This window comes from Channa argus, chromosome 15, assembly GCF_033026475.1.
Source record: "Channa argus isolate prfri chromosome 15, Channa argus male v1.0, whole genome shotgun sequence".
NCBI classification, from domain to species: domain Eukaryota; kingdom Metazoa; phylum Chordata; class Actinopteri; order Anabantiformes; family Channidae; genus Channa; species Channa argus.
The window spans coordinates 23,552,233-23,568,501 of record NC_090211.1 but is presented as its reverse complement, the minus strand read 5'-3'; the positions used below and the strand labels follow the sequence as shown (position 1 = coordinate 23,568,501).

Genomic DNA, 16,269 nt, shown 5'->3' with positions numbered 1-16,269 from the left:
CAGCGGTTGAATGACGACATGCAGTTGTACATGTCGTCACTGGTCAGATTTGGCAGGGGACCAGAGAAAATTACGGAGTCCGACATTGTTTTTGCAAAGTTACACACCGATTCAACATTCATTTTAGTGACCTCCGATTTGCGTAATGCGGCGTCATTAACTACCACGTGAATAATAATATTACTGTATTTATGTTTATCCTTAGCCAGGAGTTTCAAATATGATTCAACGTCGCCCGCTCTGGCCCCAGGAAGACATTTGACTACGGCCGCTGGAGTCTCTAACTTCACGTTTCTGACTATGGAGCTGCCAATTACCAGAGTTGGTTTCTCAGCGGGTGTGTCGCTGAGTGGGGAAAATCGATTAGAAACTTGAACCGACTGGTGGTGAACCTCGGGCGTCTGTTTAGCATTAGATCTCTTACGAACCGTCACCCAGCCGGACTGGCTTCCCGGCTGCTCGGGAACTGCCGGGGGACAGCTAGCAGGGGCTACGCTAGGTTGGCCCGCACCAGCTACCGGGGCCTGACTAGCTGAGCCGTGCTTCCAATTCTGTGAGCCTCGCCTCCAAAGCTGCAAAAACCTTACACTTATTATATATACCATTATCACTAAAGGAGGCAGAGGAAAAACTGAACATGAGACACACCGAGCAAGTGAGAGAAGGAGAGACAGAGGGAGACAGAGAAGCCATTGCTAATGGATAACTGCTATATGTCTGTTACTATTAGCTATATTTATTTTTTGTGGACTGAATTCTAAGTGGTTGATGCCGGCTCTGGGATTTGATTCAGGCTCCTGGTCTCTTTACAAAAAAAGCCTCGTCCAGCCTGTCGTTTCCTGCAGCGTCCACAAAGGAAGCTTAGAGAAGAAAAAAAAAAGCTGTTTCCTCTTTTTATTCTCATCTGAGCAGAAAGAACCTCTGACCTCCAGGAAATCAGTATCCTGGAGTCAGCTTTATATTGTCTTTATTTGTCTTTATTTTTATTTATAATTGTTTTATTTAGTGTTTTGGTTATTAACATGATTTGTTTTGTATTTTTTATGTATTTAATATTTTATTTTCATTGTACTTGTTTCCATTTGTTTATTTTTACTATGGTTTTATTTAAATGTTTTTAAATTTTACAATTGTCCCCTCTTTTTAAGAAATATTAGTAATTGCTTACCATTACACAGCATTTTTGAATATTTACTGAATCATCATGTTTTCATATTTTTGCCCTCTGACTTTGCTGAAGACACTGATAGAATAAAAAGGTCACTCTGAAATGTGACACCCCCAACACATTTCAATATTAATTTTTCCAACTCAGAACAGCAGGGTTTTGCAGTGGGGGTCAGGCAGAGAGGGGGATGATCAGGGTCTGTGTGGTGACATCACAGCAGGATGGGATGAGGTGAGCAGGATGTCGTGATGCCACAGCCAGGAGGATGTGTTCAGGTTCAAACAGGAAACTGTGAGAGGTTGGTGCTGCAGCGACACCTGCAGAATGGGACAGGAAACACCCCCCCCAGGAACCTGAGGTCTGAGAGCAAACTGGTCGGACTGGTTAGTAGATGAGATTGGATCCTGTCTCACATGTTAGGTTACCTTTCAACGTCTGGTGACCCAGAAAGTGAGGATTTGGATTCAAAACATTTAAAGAGGTTGAACTAAGAGAACAAAGATTCTGAAAATAGAATCAGAATCTGAATGAATTAAAGTACATCGTGAAGCTCATCCTTCAATCTAAAGTAAAAGGTTAACCTACTTTCAGGTGCAGCAGAAATTTTCATCACCTGTGGATCATCCACCCACTGGTGTGATATTACTGAATGTGTTTCAGACAATAATCGGAAGCTGATTTCGATGTGACAGATTTAAGCGCATTACAGGGCAAATCACAGTAAAACACACTAGGAACATTAAATAATCACAATGATAAAACAGTCCTGATTTTTTCTTTGATTTATAGTTTATAACTTAATAAATTAAACATTTTCCATATTATTAAGTTTATACTGTAAATGTTGACATATTTAATGTCTGTGTCCTGCTTAACCCGAAAGTTACATGTGGATTTAACTTGTCCTGTCCTCCATTCTTCTGACTAAAACCACTGAAACAAGGGAGTCACAATCAGAATAGTCCAAGAACAACTTGGTGGTTTAGTTTGATGCTGTGAATACCTGTGGTTTGGGGGTGGAGCTTTCACTTCAAGTCACGTCTCTTGTTTTAGTGTCTTCACTGTTGTTATCCTCCTAGTCAGAGAAACATAAACCTGGTCAGAGTTTTTCTCCTGCAGACAGCTCAGTCTTTTTCTTCAGAGCGCAGGAAGAGGTGGGGGTGCAGCACCTTCAATCCACATCGAACTGTCCTTTATAACTTGTATCACAGTGAAAAGTTACGATCGTGACAGCAGAGTGCACGTCCCCAACATGTCAACAAAGGACACATGCATGTCCCAGACAGAGACACAAACACTCTTCATTCTGCAGCATAAAACAACATAACCACTTTCAGATTAACAGTTCATTACAAAATCCACAACAGTAAAACAGCCTGTGTTTTATGTGACTGTTTGACTCTGCTGTGCAGTTTTCGTCAATATGTCCTCACTGCTATAGTAATATGAATTATTCTAGGACTGATTGACTTGCCTCCATCACTTGAACAGCTCCAGACAATAAACCAGAAACACCTTTAATTATAATTTAAAATTTTCTGCAGGTTTTTAAAAAAGCACCAATCAGACCAAGCAAACAAAAAGTAGAAAAAGGAGGAGGAGCTGTAGCTGTTTATGCACATGTTTTGTCTTTAGGCCCATTTCTTTGGATTTGTGTCCTCATTTGGTTTTAACCCCTCTAACAGTGCTCAGTAGTTTGTTATTATTTGTTTAGAATGTGTTGACTGTTGGGAGTCAGTTCATGGTGAAGTTCTGACTTCCTGTGTGAAGGAAAGAGAAGATGGAACTTGACGTCTCTGTTGCCATTCCTTCAGTGTTGTGGTTTGTTTTGATTCTTAAACTTCGAAGAGCCCCGTACAGCAGCTGTGTGGTTTCCTGGACTCTGTAGTTGGTTTTAGTTTTACTCTTTGCTACTTAATGTATTTTGAAGTAAATCTGATGTGTGTTGATAGCATATAGTAGAGATGTTTATCTCAGATGGACTGAAGCATGTTTCAGTGTGTTTATGGGCAGTTTGTTACTGTTACTGCGTGAAAGCAGTACACAATCCAGTAAACTCACACAGTAATGCAGTATTGAAAATGCAGCATTACCAACACGTGTGGCTGCTGTTACACTATTACATTCAATAAACACGAAAAGTGTCAGGAGTCCATCACAGAGAGCACAAGCAGGTTTGAGGAAATCCTGGAGTTTTTGAAACTGAAATGATTTAGTAAAAATGTTTTAGGGACCAACATGACAGATTAAGTGGCTCCTAAGGAGCATTCACACATATCACAGGACGTTTCAGTGGACCTAAAGAGGTTAGAGGGTATTTGACTAGAAATAAAAGACTAAGGATCCATGAGGCAAAGTAAAAGTCCCAGGTTTTTGTTAAGTAGTCTTGTAGATTTCAAAAGATGCTCCAGGACTCAGTGAGGAAATTCTAGTTGTCTCTGAAGGTGTTTCACAAGTTCTTTAATATGTGATTCAACAAAGACTAAGAAATTCTTTAGATTAATGAGGAGGTTGGAGACTGTCAGTGTGAGACCAGGATCAGGACTGCCCATCAGAAGAAGGGGGAGGAGCTGCAGCTTGCACACATTACAGTTGGACACTTTTTTGATGGACTTTGACTCTGTTTAGACTTAGGGGCATCATGTATAGGTCGACATGTCTTCAACTTGTTTAATCTGTTGTTTTTTTTCTGCAGAGTATGTTTTATAAAAAACAGAATCAGTGGTTTAATATCACAACTCTCACTGAGACTGAGTTTTGTTGAGTCTCAGGTGCTAAAGTTTGTTTTTAAATACACTCCACTGAACGAATGCGTTGGAGTAAAACGCTGAAATAATGGTCTTTAGGGACAAGAGGGCAAATGGTTCAGGATAACCTCTGATCTGCACTCTGCCATCAGGAGATAATTGAGTTCAGGTTCGTGTCAACCTGATGAATAATTGTTGAGTTTGACCTCTGACCTCTGACTCACCATCTGTTTAACTGATACTGGACAAAGTCCTGGATTTTACTGTATACTGTACTGTCTTAATACTGTTTCTGATTATGTAAAGTATTGTACAGTATTTAGATATGTAACCTAAAGGACTGGAAAACTCTGTCTAAAGTGTCAGCAGCAGGAATGAACAGACGTAGTGAAGTTTTGGACCTAAATGTGAACTGAAGTCTGTCCCTTTAAATTTTACTCCCGTCTCTCTCTCTCTCTCTCTCTCGTTCTCTGTCTCTGTGTCTGTCTGTCTGTAGAACTACAGCTCACTCTGCCCTAACGTTCCAATCTATGCCAACGTCTCCAGTCTGAAGAAAACTGTCCCTCAGATTTCCATCTCTAGCCCTGTCTCTCCACCTCCTCCACCCCCAGACCATGCCCCCTCACCACCACATCACACACCATCTTCTTCAGTCTCCTCCTCTGGCATGATGAGCCCTACTTCCCCTCTCAGCCCACTGGATGGATGGCAGGTAAGGTGAACTCTGACCTCTGATTGGTCAGGACCACAGGTGTGTTTATATTCACACTGAGGGCTGGAGAGTAAATAAGTGAAAGCAATGGAAGAAGTGAAGGGAAACAAAGGAGATTTAAAGACATTTTAAGTAGCGGAAGATGTTAAGTTAGAGGGGGTGAAGTGGGAGGTGGGAAATAAGATGTAAAACGTGAAATAAACTGAAAAGTGTGAATGAAATTTAAGAAATGTTTAAGAACCAGACAGTAAAAGGAAATGAGGTTGAGGACAATGAGAAATGAGCCAGAAAACGAAAGGATAAAGAAATAAGATGAAATGTAAAGACTGGACGTAGTTTATTTGGAAACACTGAAAGAAAATGAAGTGGTCTGTAGAATGAAAAACTAAATTTACAGAAGGTAAAAAGAGCAGAAACTGAGCATCTGAATAAAGTGCGGGTAAAGAGTAAAGACACAAACGATTACACAACTAGTCAAACAAATGTGACGTTTAATGAACGTTCTATGAAAAAAGTCAATCAGAAGTGGTACAAATACATAAAGTCTCAAACAGTACAAGTTCTTGCCTAAAACAATTCTCCACCATGAGCAGTACCATTTTAAATTCTTTATTTAAGTTCAAGTACTAGGAACACAGTGTCAAATGTACTTTTCGTACATAAGTAAAAGTACTTCACCAAGAAAAAGTATTTTGGTGTTAAGATTTCCCATTTCCTTCATCTACATTTAGTTTTCTGTTCCGTGTCCTCAGTTTGCATAAAAAAAAGGTTGTTAAAGTTTAATGAGATGTAACTGATCAGGTTGTTTCTGCAGAGATCAGGTGAACAGTTAAAGATCATGTTACAGAGGAAAGCAGGATGATTTGTTGTAGTGTAACAGGACTCCAACATTTAAAACTCTGAAACCTCCTGAGTCTTGAAGAAATACTGTAACTGAAATAACGAAGATGGGTTCCAAATTTGCATTCTTTGTCGTGTCTTTGTGTGAAAGACGTTTTGTTCATTTCTTATGGAAATTCAAGTTCACGTTGTAGCTACAATCAACACAAGTGAAGTCCTAAATCTCTGCTGTTTATTTTCTTCTCGAAAAATGAGAATTTATTATGTTTATTATATTTGAAGTACAGTATGAGGAACCCTGAAAGTTAGAGTGTTAATTCCTAAATTAATTAGGTATAAACAGAAATTCTGCCGAAATGTGGTTGACGTGAAAATAAAATGACTACATCTCTCTGCACATCTAATGCAAATTTATCAATTTACATTTTTCTTTTATTATTTACAAAAATAAACCTGAACTCTTTCAAAGTATATCTGAGAAATACCTAAAAACTAAAGAGATATTTAACAACATCACATGTATGTGATAAATTTGAGTGCACCTGAAGGCACTTTCCCATCTGCTCTGTTTTACTTTCACTAGATTCTGACTCCATCATTTCCCCTTGTTTAGGTGCACACAGACCAGGACAGTGGGAAAGTGTTCTATTACCATCCTGTGACCAAACACACCACCTGGTCTGACCCCCGCAGCCCCCCTGCTGGAGATATGGACCCGTCTTCTCAGGTACAAATCACTACAAACACAGGTGCCCGTATTTAAATCTGAGATTGATTTCTTGTTTTGCTGGGCGGTTTGACTAAAGTAACTGCAGCCCTGTGATGAAAAATTCAAGATTCAAGAAGCTTTATTCATTCCACAATATACACAGACATCTGGTGGACTGAAGTGTTGTTCCTCTAGGTCCAGGGTTTAGCATGAGGCATAAAATATAATGTAGAGCACAATGTTAAGAAAAAGATGATACAACTGAAAAAAAACTGGTATGTAAAAAAACTGGAGTGAATCACAATCATTTCATCTGTATAGAACAATACAATCCCGCACTTATTATCTTCCTGTTTATTGAGGGTTAACTGTCAAATAAAACAATCTCATTGGCTTGATTAATAGTTATCAGCTGTTGGGAAGTTTAATGTTTAATGTGAGCATCCAGAGCATCAGCTTGATCTCACTTCCTTGTCAGGGTTCCTGGGAGCAGCTGGTTGATGAAGTGTCAGGCAGATTTTACTATTACAACCCAACCACAAGAGCCACATTCTGGGCTCCCCCAGACTCCCCCTCAGCCAACACGAAGCAGGACAATAGCCCGGTAATATCCCGAACTTAGTCTGGATTAAACCTGACTCGAGATCAGTGATGTCATAAAAAAACCAAAGCATCAGGATCAAATTCACAAGTATGTGTTTAATGTTTAATTTGCTTAATTAAACAATTATTTTCTGTCTTTTCTTATCCTTTATTTACTCCCTCAAGCCGCCACTGCCAGAGGAGGATTATCCTGTAGATGGACCCAATGGCAACAACAATGCTTCATTCACAGCGGTACACAATTCAAACTCAATTCACATCTTTTACACATGAATACTGATTTTCATAGACTGACCTGGATTTGGTTCTGGTGCAGCAGCATGTGGGGCAAATTCCCAGAGCTCGGCTGGACCTGAAAGACGGCAACAGAAAGCTACAGGAGGTAATCTGTCAACACACCAGTTTAATTTCAGTCTTGGTACTTGTTGCTAGTTCTCAAGACAACTGGACACTTTCTGCTGAATGTCTCTTCTAGTTTTGTTGGTCGTTCTTCACTGCAGATATTTAAGCAATGACTCCAAATGTTTGGGTTTCTGCCAGTGGAAAGTTAAGACCTGGAAAAGTTTTTTTAAAGCATTGTCTTTGAGTTCTTCTTCTATAATAATTCTATTTGTCTCTGAAAAAAAAATAAACCTTTACCTTTATACCTGTTCTAGGTTCTGAATTTGCCCCAAAGGTTAATGGGAAATGGAGTTTCTGAAGTTAAGAACTGGAGACACAGTATGGCCGAAGATGTGAGTCAATCAGCCACAGTTTGTGTGTGGAAAAAAACTTGAACAATATAAAAAAGATAAAACATCCTCTTCCAGGTTCCACAGAAAGGTTGTTTGAGAATGCTGGATTTAAAAATCCCCTATTTGTGTGGTCCAGGTGTTTGCTGTCAGCCACAGGAGGAACATCTCTGACCTCACTGAGGTGACCAACAGAAGACACTCTCCTGACAGTCCCCAGGTAGACACTTGCTCACCTTTTTCACTGCTTCACTCAGATCACCATCTCATTGTCCTTCCCATCATTCATTCCTTCAACACCTTGAGATGTCACCCTGTTTTCCTTCATTAAGCTCGCTGATAGGCACAAGCTGAAGAGGAACCTGTCCAATCGGAGCACAGGCTCCCACCAGCTTCATGTAGGTCCTGGGCCCTAATTGATTGCTTAAGTTGCTTGGTGTTGACTGAGTGGCCTAAAATCTGTGGTTGCTACAGAAACATGTTAAAGCAGAAGTTTTACTAACAAAGAATCAAACTAACTTTTTATTCAATTTCTGCAACATTGAATTTCTTGTGTAGCTCAGATGGACGGCGCCGCCTGCTGTTTCCTCATTGTTATAGCGTTTGTCTCATCAGGATGTTTGAGGATTTTCCTGACCAATTCCATCCAAGATTTGGAGACTGATTTCTGTAATAGTGTCTGTATATTAACTTTAAATATCCTGAACAGTGCAGGGGGTGCTGACAGGAGGTTGCCCAGTGTTTTTTCTACTAACACTCCTAATCTGGGTTCTCAGATGCTGTGGAACTAACTGCTCTATTGTTTCTCCTCTGAAACTGTTTTGGTTGCTCTCAGATCAGATTTTTGGGGTGATTTTCACTATGCTGGTTCTGAAGTCTTCCACCACAGAAACACTGCTTGGCAGATTGACATGAAAATCTGTACAAACACGTTCACTTTGATTGTCCTCTGACTTTTCCCCTTGCACTATGAGCAATAAGACATTTCACAATCACTATCATATTTAAAGGTTTGTTGGTTTTGGACCAAAGCTCCACTATGCACATTTGTACCGCTTCACAGGTTCTGTAGCATGGCTGCAAACTGCTACTTTTCTCTCAGTTTAAAAATATGGTAGAAGACAGTCTATTGCTACAGAATAAGTCCAACACATGGGCTCACAGATCCTCCAACAGACCAGAAGTTCCTACGTCTTTTCAGGACCCTTGACATGATATATACAGTTTGTGATAAAATTTTAGAACCCCTTTAAAATATTATATTGTGTTAGGGATTTCTGGATCTTACAGGTCTGTGTTAACAATCTTAGTGAGGAGGATATGTAGTTTAGGGATTTGTGAGTTCCTTGAGGAGGTTTCAGATGTCTGTATGAAGGTGCTATCCAACAGCAGACAGGAAAAAATCAATTATAATCTACCAATTAATTATATATAAAAACATTACTATGGCTGCTTACCTTTGTCCTGCTGACAGACACTGAACACTGATTAAAGTCAGTGTGAATTAACTGGGTTGCTGGGTCTGTAGTGCTTATGTGCCTCGTTCAGTATGAATTCCCAGTAAGAACTGAAAATGTAGGGGTTTTTCAGTAGATTTTAATGCTATACCTGGGAATTATCAGGGGATCCTGAATGGGTTCTGGGCATCAATGGAGTCCTTTAGTGAATATTTGTGGATTAATCTTAGTCCTGAGAGGTTCATGTTGTCCTTAGTGAGGTTCTAGTTCTAGTCCAAAAGTTAATTAAATAGCAATCATTCTGCAAATGACAGGAAATGTTTTATCACACATTAAATACATTCTAAAAGTCACTAAAAAAAGATTTTATTGGTAATAGATACAATGCTACAGGAGTGTCACGTTGTTTTAGTAAAGTTGTTAAATGTTGTGGGGTGACATCACAAAGCATGAAGAGAAGTGAAATATTTCTGTTTACAGGGGGATCTTGTGTTCATTCTTCAGGTTCACCCAGAGCCTGCAGGGCCACCACAGACATACACACACACACACACACACACACACACACACCACGCCACGCCACGCCACGCCCATGTTTACTTAGGAGTCACATTTCAAAGCCGACCTACAAGTTTTAGGAAACCTGAGGACTCACCTGTCTGTTCTTCCTGTCTGTGTGTCAACAGAGCCATCTGCTGGAGAAAGCAGGAATCATCAACAAGACCAAAGTAGCTGATCATGGCAAAAAGATCAGGTGAGAGCTGATCAATTTAACTCTCATTTAGCCCCAGTTTCTCTAAAATCTTCAGTTTGTTTTCAGCTGTGCAGCTTTCAGTTTATTTTGTTTTTATTGGACAGGAAGAATTGGGGTCAGTCCTGGACTGTCCTCCATGGTGGAATCCTCACCTTCCACAAAGATCCCAGATCTGCTCCAACTGGGAATGCTGTAAGAACCAGTAACACAGACTAAACAGGAATTTTTGGGTTTTAAGAAAATAGAGGATGTTCAGGCTGTACAGCCAGTAAAGCTTTGTGGGTATTTCAGAAGTTGTCAAAACTATCTATAGATGTCAACACAAACTTAAGGCTTAAGAATAAATATATGAACATTTTTGTTTTAGTTTTGTTTTCTGCTGCACTGGGGAAAAACATTTAGATTAATGTTGGGTGTTAATATTTCCATAAAATACAGCCTTAATATTGTTTAGACATTACCAAAAAAAACAAAAAACAAACATACTTTCAGTAAAAAAAAAATTCTACTGGTACAAACCAGCTGTCAGGAGCCCAGATATATTTTAAAAAGGTTTATTGTGAACTTCAACCAAGCTAAAGCAGCACAGCAGATTAATAAATTAGGTTAATTTAAGCTGCTAGGACACTGTGACTGGTGAAAAAAAAAGACTAACTAGAAATTAAAATATGGCTCTTTTCCAAACCTTAATGTAATTAATTAGTTAATGTCATTTTAGTGAACAAATAAATACTATTTATAAAAGCAAACCAAGATTTTACTTCATCTTTCACTCACACGTGAACAGGGATGATGATGATGATGATGACGATATTGGCTCCCTCTTCCTCAGATGAAATCCTCACAGATTGTTCCAGAGTACACTGTGGAACTAAAAGGAGCATCAGTCTGCTGGGCCTTCAAAGACAAGTCCTCCAAGAAGAACGTTCTTGAGGTACACCATCAGCTATGTTATCTTGGTTAAAGTCTGTTTATGTCATGATTCCTGTTGCTGCTCTGTGAGTTTTGGCACCAGGAGCCCGTGCTTTCCCCCCCCCATTAGCACTCCACCTGACATAACCCTAAGCTGTTCATACCATCTCTGTGGTGAAACTGAATTTTTCTGACTGTTTGGATTGGTAACCGAGGTTACTGTAAAACTTGCTTTTTGTGTTTTTTTGTGTGTTCAGCTTAAGACTCGCCAGGGCTGCGAATACTTGATGCAGTATGACACCGAGAGCGTCATCTGTGACTGGCTCAGAGTCATCCAGGATGCAATCAAGAAGCTGGTAACAACCATGAACACAGCAGTTCTAGATCGATTACCCCAGCATGCTGTAGCCAGAAAGCCAAAAAAGAAACCATATTAATACGACAACCAAAGGCAGAAGAGCTACTATAATAAGTTGTTTCATTTGGTTGAATTTTTTCAGGAACATGAGCATCTGACAGAGGATGAGGATGAAGATGCTTCAGAAAAAGAAGGCAAAGATAGGAAGAGAATACGTAAGTCATTAAAAGGACCACTGACAGTTACTCCCTGTTCCTTTGCTCACGCTCCATTTCCTGATTAACACAGAATTTTCCACAATAAGCAGTCAGAGAGTGATGTTGTCTTGTAGTTTACACACCATTTGCTTTTTAAATACATTTGGATAGTACCTGAGGTTCTCTATAGACGACAAACATACCAAATATGAATCTAAATGTTGCACTTCATTTTAATACATACTACCTGATGGAGATTTTAGCCGTTTACACAAACTATTCAGGAAGTACCCAAAAGATGAATAATTTTGATCTTTGGCGACATTGTTGTAGAAGAGTTTTTATTTAACAGCCTCAAACACCCATTATCCCAATAATTTCTAACTTTGGACTGGACAAGAAAATAACTTTATATAACTTAAGAAAATGCTTTTTTTTCTTCATCAACTGTAGCTTACTTTTTAAAGTAAATTTTTGTTAAGCATTTTCTTAGATTTCTTAGATTTTTCAAATCTGCAGGACTAATCAAATCAAAACACCTGCACAAAAGAATTATATTGAAATATATATCTAAATAAGTCTGTAAAAATGCTTTTTCTAACCTCAAATCTCTGGTTTTAGCAACCCCTAATTCATCAAGTACAGCTGAGTCTGAGCAGAGGCAAGTCCGAACCAAACTGCGTCGGTTCCTCCAGCGGAGACCAACGCTGCAGAACGTTAAAGACAAAGGATACATCAGAGGTAAAAATCTGACATCAGCCTGTGACTGCTGTCATCAGAGACAAAGCTATGCTGAATAGTGAGTTGATTTGTAGAGTGACAATGAGGTCTTTCAATATGTGTAAATAAATCCCTAAGTTCTATGGTGGATGCAACAGTGGTGTATGTTATAGCACAATGGATATTGTGTGAATAATGGTATGCACCATGACACTCCATGTCTTTAATCCAGATAATGTCTTCGGCTGTCACCTGGACACACTGTGTCACAGGGAAAACACTATCGTTCCCAGATTTGTGGAGAAGTGCATCAGATCAGTGGAGAGGAGAGGTAAACACACGTAAACACACGTAAACACATACATTTCATACAAATACACACTAGTACACACAAATACAAGACTTGTGTTTGTTTAATATGTGTCTGTGTTTGTGTGTTTGTTCAGGTCTGGATATTGATGGCATCTACAGAGTGAGCGGAAATCTGGCTGTTATCCAGAAACTACGATACAAAGTTGATCGCGGTAAAGAGCCTTTAGTTGTTTCCCTTTAGTTTTGGTGTCTGCCTCCCTGAGAACTTCATCAATTCATTCATCAATACCGGACTTGACATTTGTAGCAGCATCTTTCTAGACACTCGCAGCAATACTGCGAAAGACCAATACAGTATTGGTCTGTATAAAAAAAAAGAAGCTGGTTATAAGTAAGTCACCAGTCTATCACTATCCCTTTTAATGCTGAGGACACTGAGTAGTTCCTGAGAGATCTGTCCTACACATCAGCCTGTGTTTAGGGCTTTTTCATTGTTTTTCTCTTCTCCCTTGTTCATCATTGTAGAGGAGCCACTGGACCTAGAGGATGGACAGTGGGAAGAGATCCATGTAATCACTGGAGCCTTGAAGCTTTTCCTCCGTGAACTTCCAGAACCTTTGTTTCCCTTCAGTTGCTTTGACAAGTTCATTGCTGCCATCCGTAAGTACACAGCCCATGTCAAACAAAAACTACATTATCTGACACATCATGTATATCAATATATCTCCTTTCTTTTCCATGCAGAAGTCCAAGACTATAACCTGAGAGTCTCCTACATGAAGGACCTGGTCCGCTCTCTGCCTCTGCCGAACCACGACACCATGGAGCTGCTTTTCAAACACCTGCGCAGGTGAGTTCTTCTCATAGCCTGGACTAGGGTCCAGACAACCTGAAATTCATTAACCTAACTCAAACAATAAGCTGATAGGCCATCTGCCACCCTTGTTCCACCCTGCAGGGTAATCGAGCACAAGGACCACAACAGGATGTCGGTTCAGAGCATTGCTATCGTGTTTGGACCTACGTTGCTTCGTCCTGAGACGGAGTCATCTGACATGACTATCCACATGGTATTCCAGAGCCAGATAGTGGAGCTCATGCTTAAAGAATTTCAGACTGTTTTTTCTCAAACATAGGAACCATCCACAACCTCCCAGAGCTAATTCGAACATTACTTTTGTAGAACATCACTGCCTCCTCAGACACAGGTCAACAGGGGGTTGGTTACATGATGAATTTTTCTAGCCACCGTGTCTTAATTCAGTGGAACCTAAATGGAATAATGTATAACAATGTGGACTGATTTTGAAAACTGTGACAAGAGAATTACTCTCCATATGGTATAAGTCCAAGTATTTTGGTATTTTAGTGTTTCAGTGTCTCTCAGGAACTTGTTAACATAAGTCACTTCTAAAGAGGACCTCAACATTTCACCCCAGAAAAGAATTGCACACTTTCCATAGGAAGACCACAGATTGCATTGCCAATGCATTTATCACTTTTAAAAAGATGAGCAAATGTCTGATGTTCCTTCTTCGTATCAATGTTATCTCTTTCAGCCTTCTTATTCTACTGATAACATCAGAGATTCATTTTTACTGGGACATGAACAGATATAACTCCTAATTCATCCTGTATGAATTAAAAATGTATGTATTGCATTCATTGACACAAAGAAAGATTTGCACAGAAAAGTAAATTCTAAGTCAGTATCATGTTTAAATAAAGTCCAAATAAGTACAAGTATAAGTATGTAAGTAGAGCAAATACTTAGTCTCAATACTAAGTATTTGCTCTACTTACATACTTAAGTAGAGCAAATACTTAGTATTGAGACTAAGTATTTGCTGTACTTCTTGCTCTGTAAATGAACAAAACCTTTATCATAGTAACCACTGGATCAAAACCTTTATTTTGACTTTATTTAAACATGATGATGGCATCACATTGTGTACAGTATGATGATAATGGGCCATGTGTCCAAGTTTATCACAAAAGAGATTCACTCTGTCAAACGATGAAGATGATCATGTTGGAGAGGAGGAGTAATTAACATTTTGGTTCCTGTCTTTGTGCTAAGCTAAGCTAAATACTTCCTGAATCTCTCCCCATACTGAACCCACAGAGGTTAAACTGTCATCTTATTAGAGAACAGGGATTTATTACTTATTGTATTTAAATATTGTTTTTATGTAAATCCAAATAGCTTTTATTGGAATGTTCAGATTGCCCAGGACATCACCCTGAGGGAGTCCTCCTACTGTATCTGGAGTGCAATTTTTTTTCTTCTGTTGTGTGCTATTAATGATGAGTTGTAGAAATTATGTTCTGTACAATTCTCTATGTTTTTATAATTTTGTGTTTATATGTAGTACAGATACAGAACAAAACTAACTTAGAAGATAACCGAATAAAGTCTGTACATAAGAGGGTATTTCACTGACTTTTAAGAGGAATAGAAATGACAGAGTTTAGTGGTATTTGTCAAGTATAATATAGAAACTAAGCATCTAGAATTAGAAACTGAAAGCCAATTTTAATAAATACTGTAAACTTCTGGATAAATTTCCAAAACATAAAAAATTACATTCACTGGTCCCTACTGATTAACAAGACAGTTGATGCTCCTTGGTAATGCCCTTACTGATGCAACCCTACCCATTTATCCATGCTTGGGACTGACACTTATAGTGCACTGGTTTGTGCAGCTTCTTTGATTGTGCATTTACATACACTATATTGCCAAAAGTATTCGCTCACCTGCCTTTAGACCCATATGAACTTTAGTGACATCCCATTCTTAATCCATAGGGTTTAATATGACGTCGGCCCACCCTTTGCAGCTATAACAGCTTTAACTCTTCTGGGAAGGCTTTCCACGAGTGCATGGCAGTGCATGGCATTTGTGAACTGCAGAAAAAACAAAAAACACACGAAAAAGAAGACAAATCCGACATTTGAGCGTGGAGTGAGCAAACACATTCTAAGGAACATTCTAAGGAAGTAGGGGAAGAATAACAAATCCGAACAGAGGCTAGGCTGAATAACAGTGAAAGTAAAAAGCACAAACTAAGCACAAAACCAGCAAACTTGTGGCTATGAACGTGGCTATGAAACTAAAATTCTCTCCAAAAACACAGAGGGCAAATGCAGACTAGGGCTAGTATTAAACACAAAAGTTGAGATCTGATTAAAGACAAAAACATAATCAAACCTCAGACCAAAAGCAGATAACAGAAGTTCATACAAGCAAAAGACAGGAGTCCAAAAACCATGAGCCAGGGAAAACTACAAGACAGACTAGAAGGCATGTATAACAACGATGAACCGAGACGGGGTGTTGCACAGGTAATAAAGACAATGATCCAATAGCGAACCATGGGGAGAGGTGGCTTTAAAAGGGCAGAGGAGCAGATGAAAGCAATCGTAAGCGGTGATGACTGGTGAAGCTGGAGACATAAACTTAGGACAGGAAGTGGAGAAAAGGAGGTACAAAATAAAAGTCCAGGGCAGGAGGTGAACGAGTGTCGGATCATGACACCCTGTACTTTGTTACTTCCTCCCTATTGTGTTTCTTGCTTCCCACACTCACTTAACCCCTGCCATCTACAGCAGGTTCTTTCTCTATTTCCTCTCCAAATCCCCCCCCCCCACTCACCTGCCCTCCATCAAGTCATCAAAGACAGTGTATAGACAGTATATGTGCCAACTTTCCTTGCCCAATTATTCACTGCTGTTCATCAGTGTCTTTGCAGCTCCCTCTTCATTTGCTTGTTTGTTTTAAATGTGATTCCTCCACGCTCGCTTTGCTTGCCCCTGTTTGATCCGTATTGCGTGGCATTATGACATCATTTTGCCTTTGTGCCTGTTGTGTGTCACAGTCCCCACATTTGGACTTCAGTTTTGTTTAGTTTTACTTCCTACTCCTGGCTTTTATTTTGTTAACCCTCTGCACCACTTCCCTGTTAGTTTCTTTAGCTTGCCCTCTTGTATTTATACCCAGCTCTCCCCACCATTTGCTGCCAGATTTTCTCTCCTTCCTCCTATTA

At 39.5% G+C, this 16,269-nt stretch overlaps 1 protein-coding gene across 5 annotated transcripts in view; it reads left to right on the top strand.

Annotated features, from left to right (window-relative positions):
- LOC137099836 (rho GTPase-activating protein 27-like) overlaps nucleotides 1-14,649 on the top strand; it is a 29,963-nt gene extending 15,314 nt beyond the window's left edge. The window contains exons 4-22 of one of the 5 annotated variants that reach the window (XM_067477147.1): nucleotides 4,412-4,627; nucleotides 6,081-6,194; nucleotides 6,655-6,780; nucleotides 6,945-7,013; nucleotides 7,099-7,161; nucleotides 7,436-7,513; nucleotides 7,650-7,730; nucleotides 7,843-7,908; nucleotides 9,654-9,721; nucleotides 9,826-9,913; nucleotides 10,554-10,655; nucleotides 10,891-10,989; nucleotides 11,134-11,206; nucleotides 11,810-11,929; nucleotides 12,141-12,239; nucleotides 12,355-12,432; nucleotides 12,746-12,880; nucleotides 12,965-13,070; nucleotides 13,179-14,649. In XM_067477147.1, the coding sequence (XP_067333248.1) occupies nucleotides 4,412-4,627; nucleotides 6,081-6,194; nucleotides 6,655-6,780; nucleotides 6,945-7,013; nucleotides 7,099-7,161; nucleotides 7,436-7,513; nucleotides 7,650-7,730; nucleotides 7,843-7,908; nucleotides 9,654-9,721; nucleotides 9,826-9,913; nucleotides 10,554-10,655; nucleotides 10,891-10,989; nucleotides 11,134-11,206; nucleotides 11,810-11,929; nucleotides 12,141-12,239; nucleotides 12,355-12,432; nucleotides 12,746-12,880; nucleotides 12,965-13,070; nucleotides 13,179-13,356 (1,959 nt within the window). In that variant the 3' untranslated portion in view covers nucleotides 13,357-14,649. Of the gene's footprint in view, nucleotides 1-4,411; nucleotides 4,628-6,080; nucleotides 6,195-6,654; nucleotides 6,781-6,944; nucleotides 7,014-7,095; nucleotides 7,162-7,435; nucleotides 7,514-7,649; nucleotides 7,731-7,842; nucleotides 7,909-9,653; nucleotides 9,722-9,825; nucleotides 9,914-10,553; nucleotides 10,656-10,890; nucleotides 10,990-11,133; nucleotides 11,207-11,809; nucleotides 11,930-12,140; nucleotides 12,240-12,354; nucleotides 12,433-12,745; nucleotides 12,881-12,964; nucleotides 13,071-13,178 lie in introns of all 5 variants that reach the window. The other 4 variants (XM_067477146.1, XM_067477150.1, XM_067477149.1 and 1 more) reach the window with 4 other exon arrangements.
- Nucleotides 14,650-16,269: the final 1,620 nt, after the last annotated feature.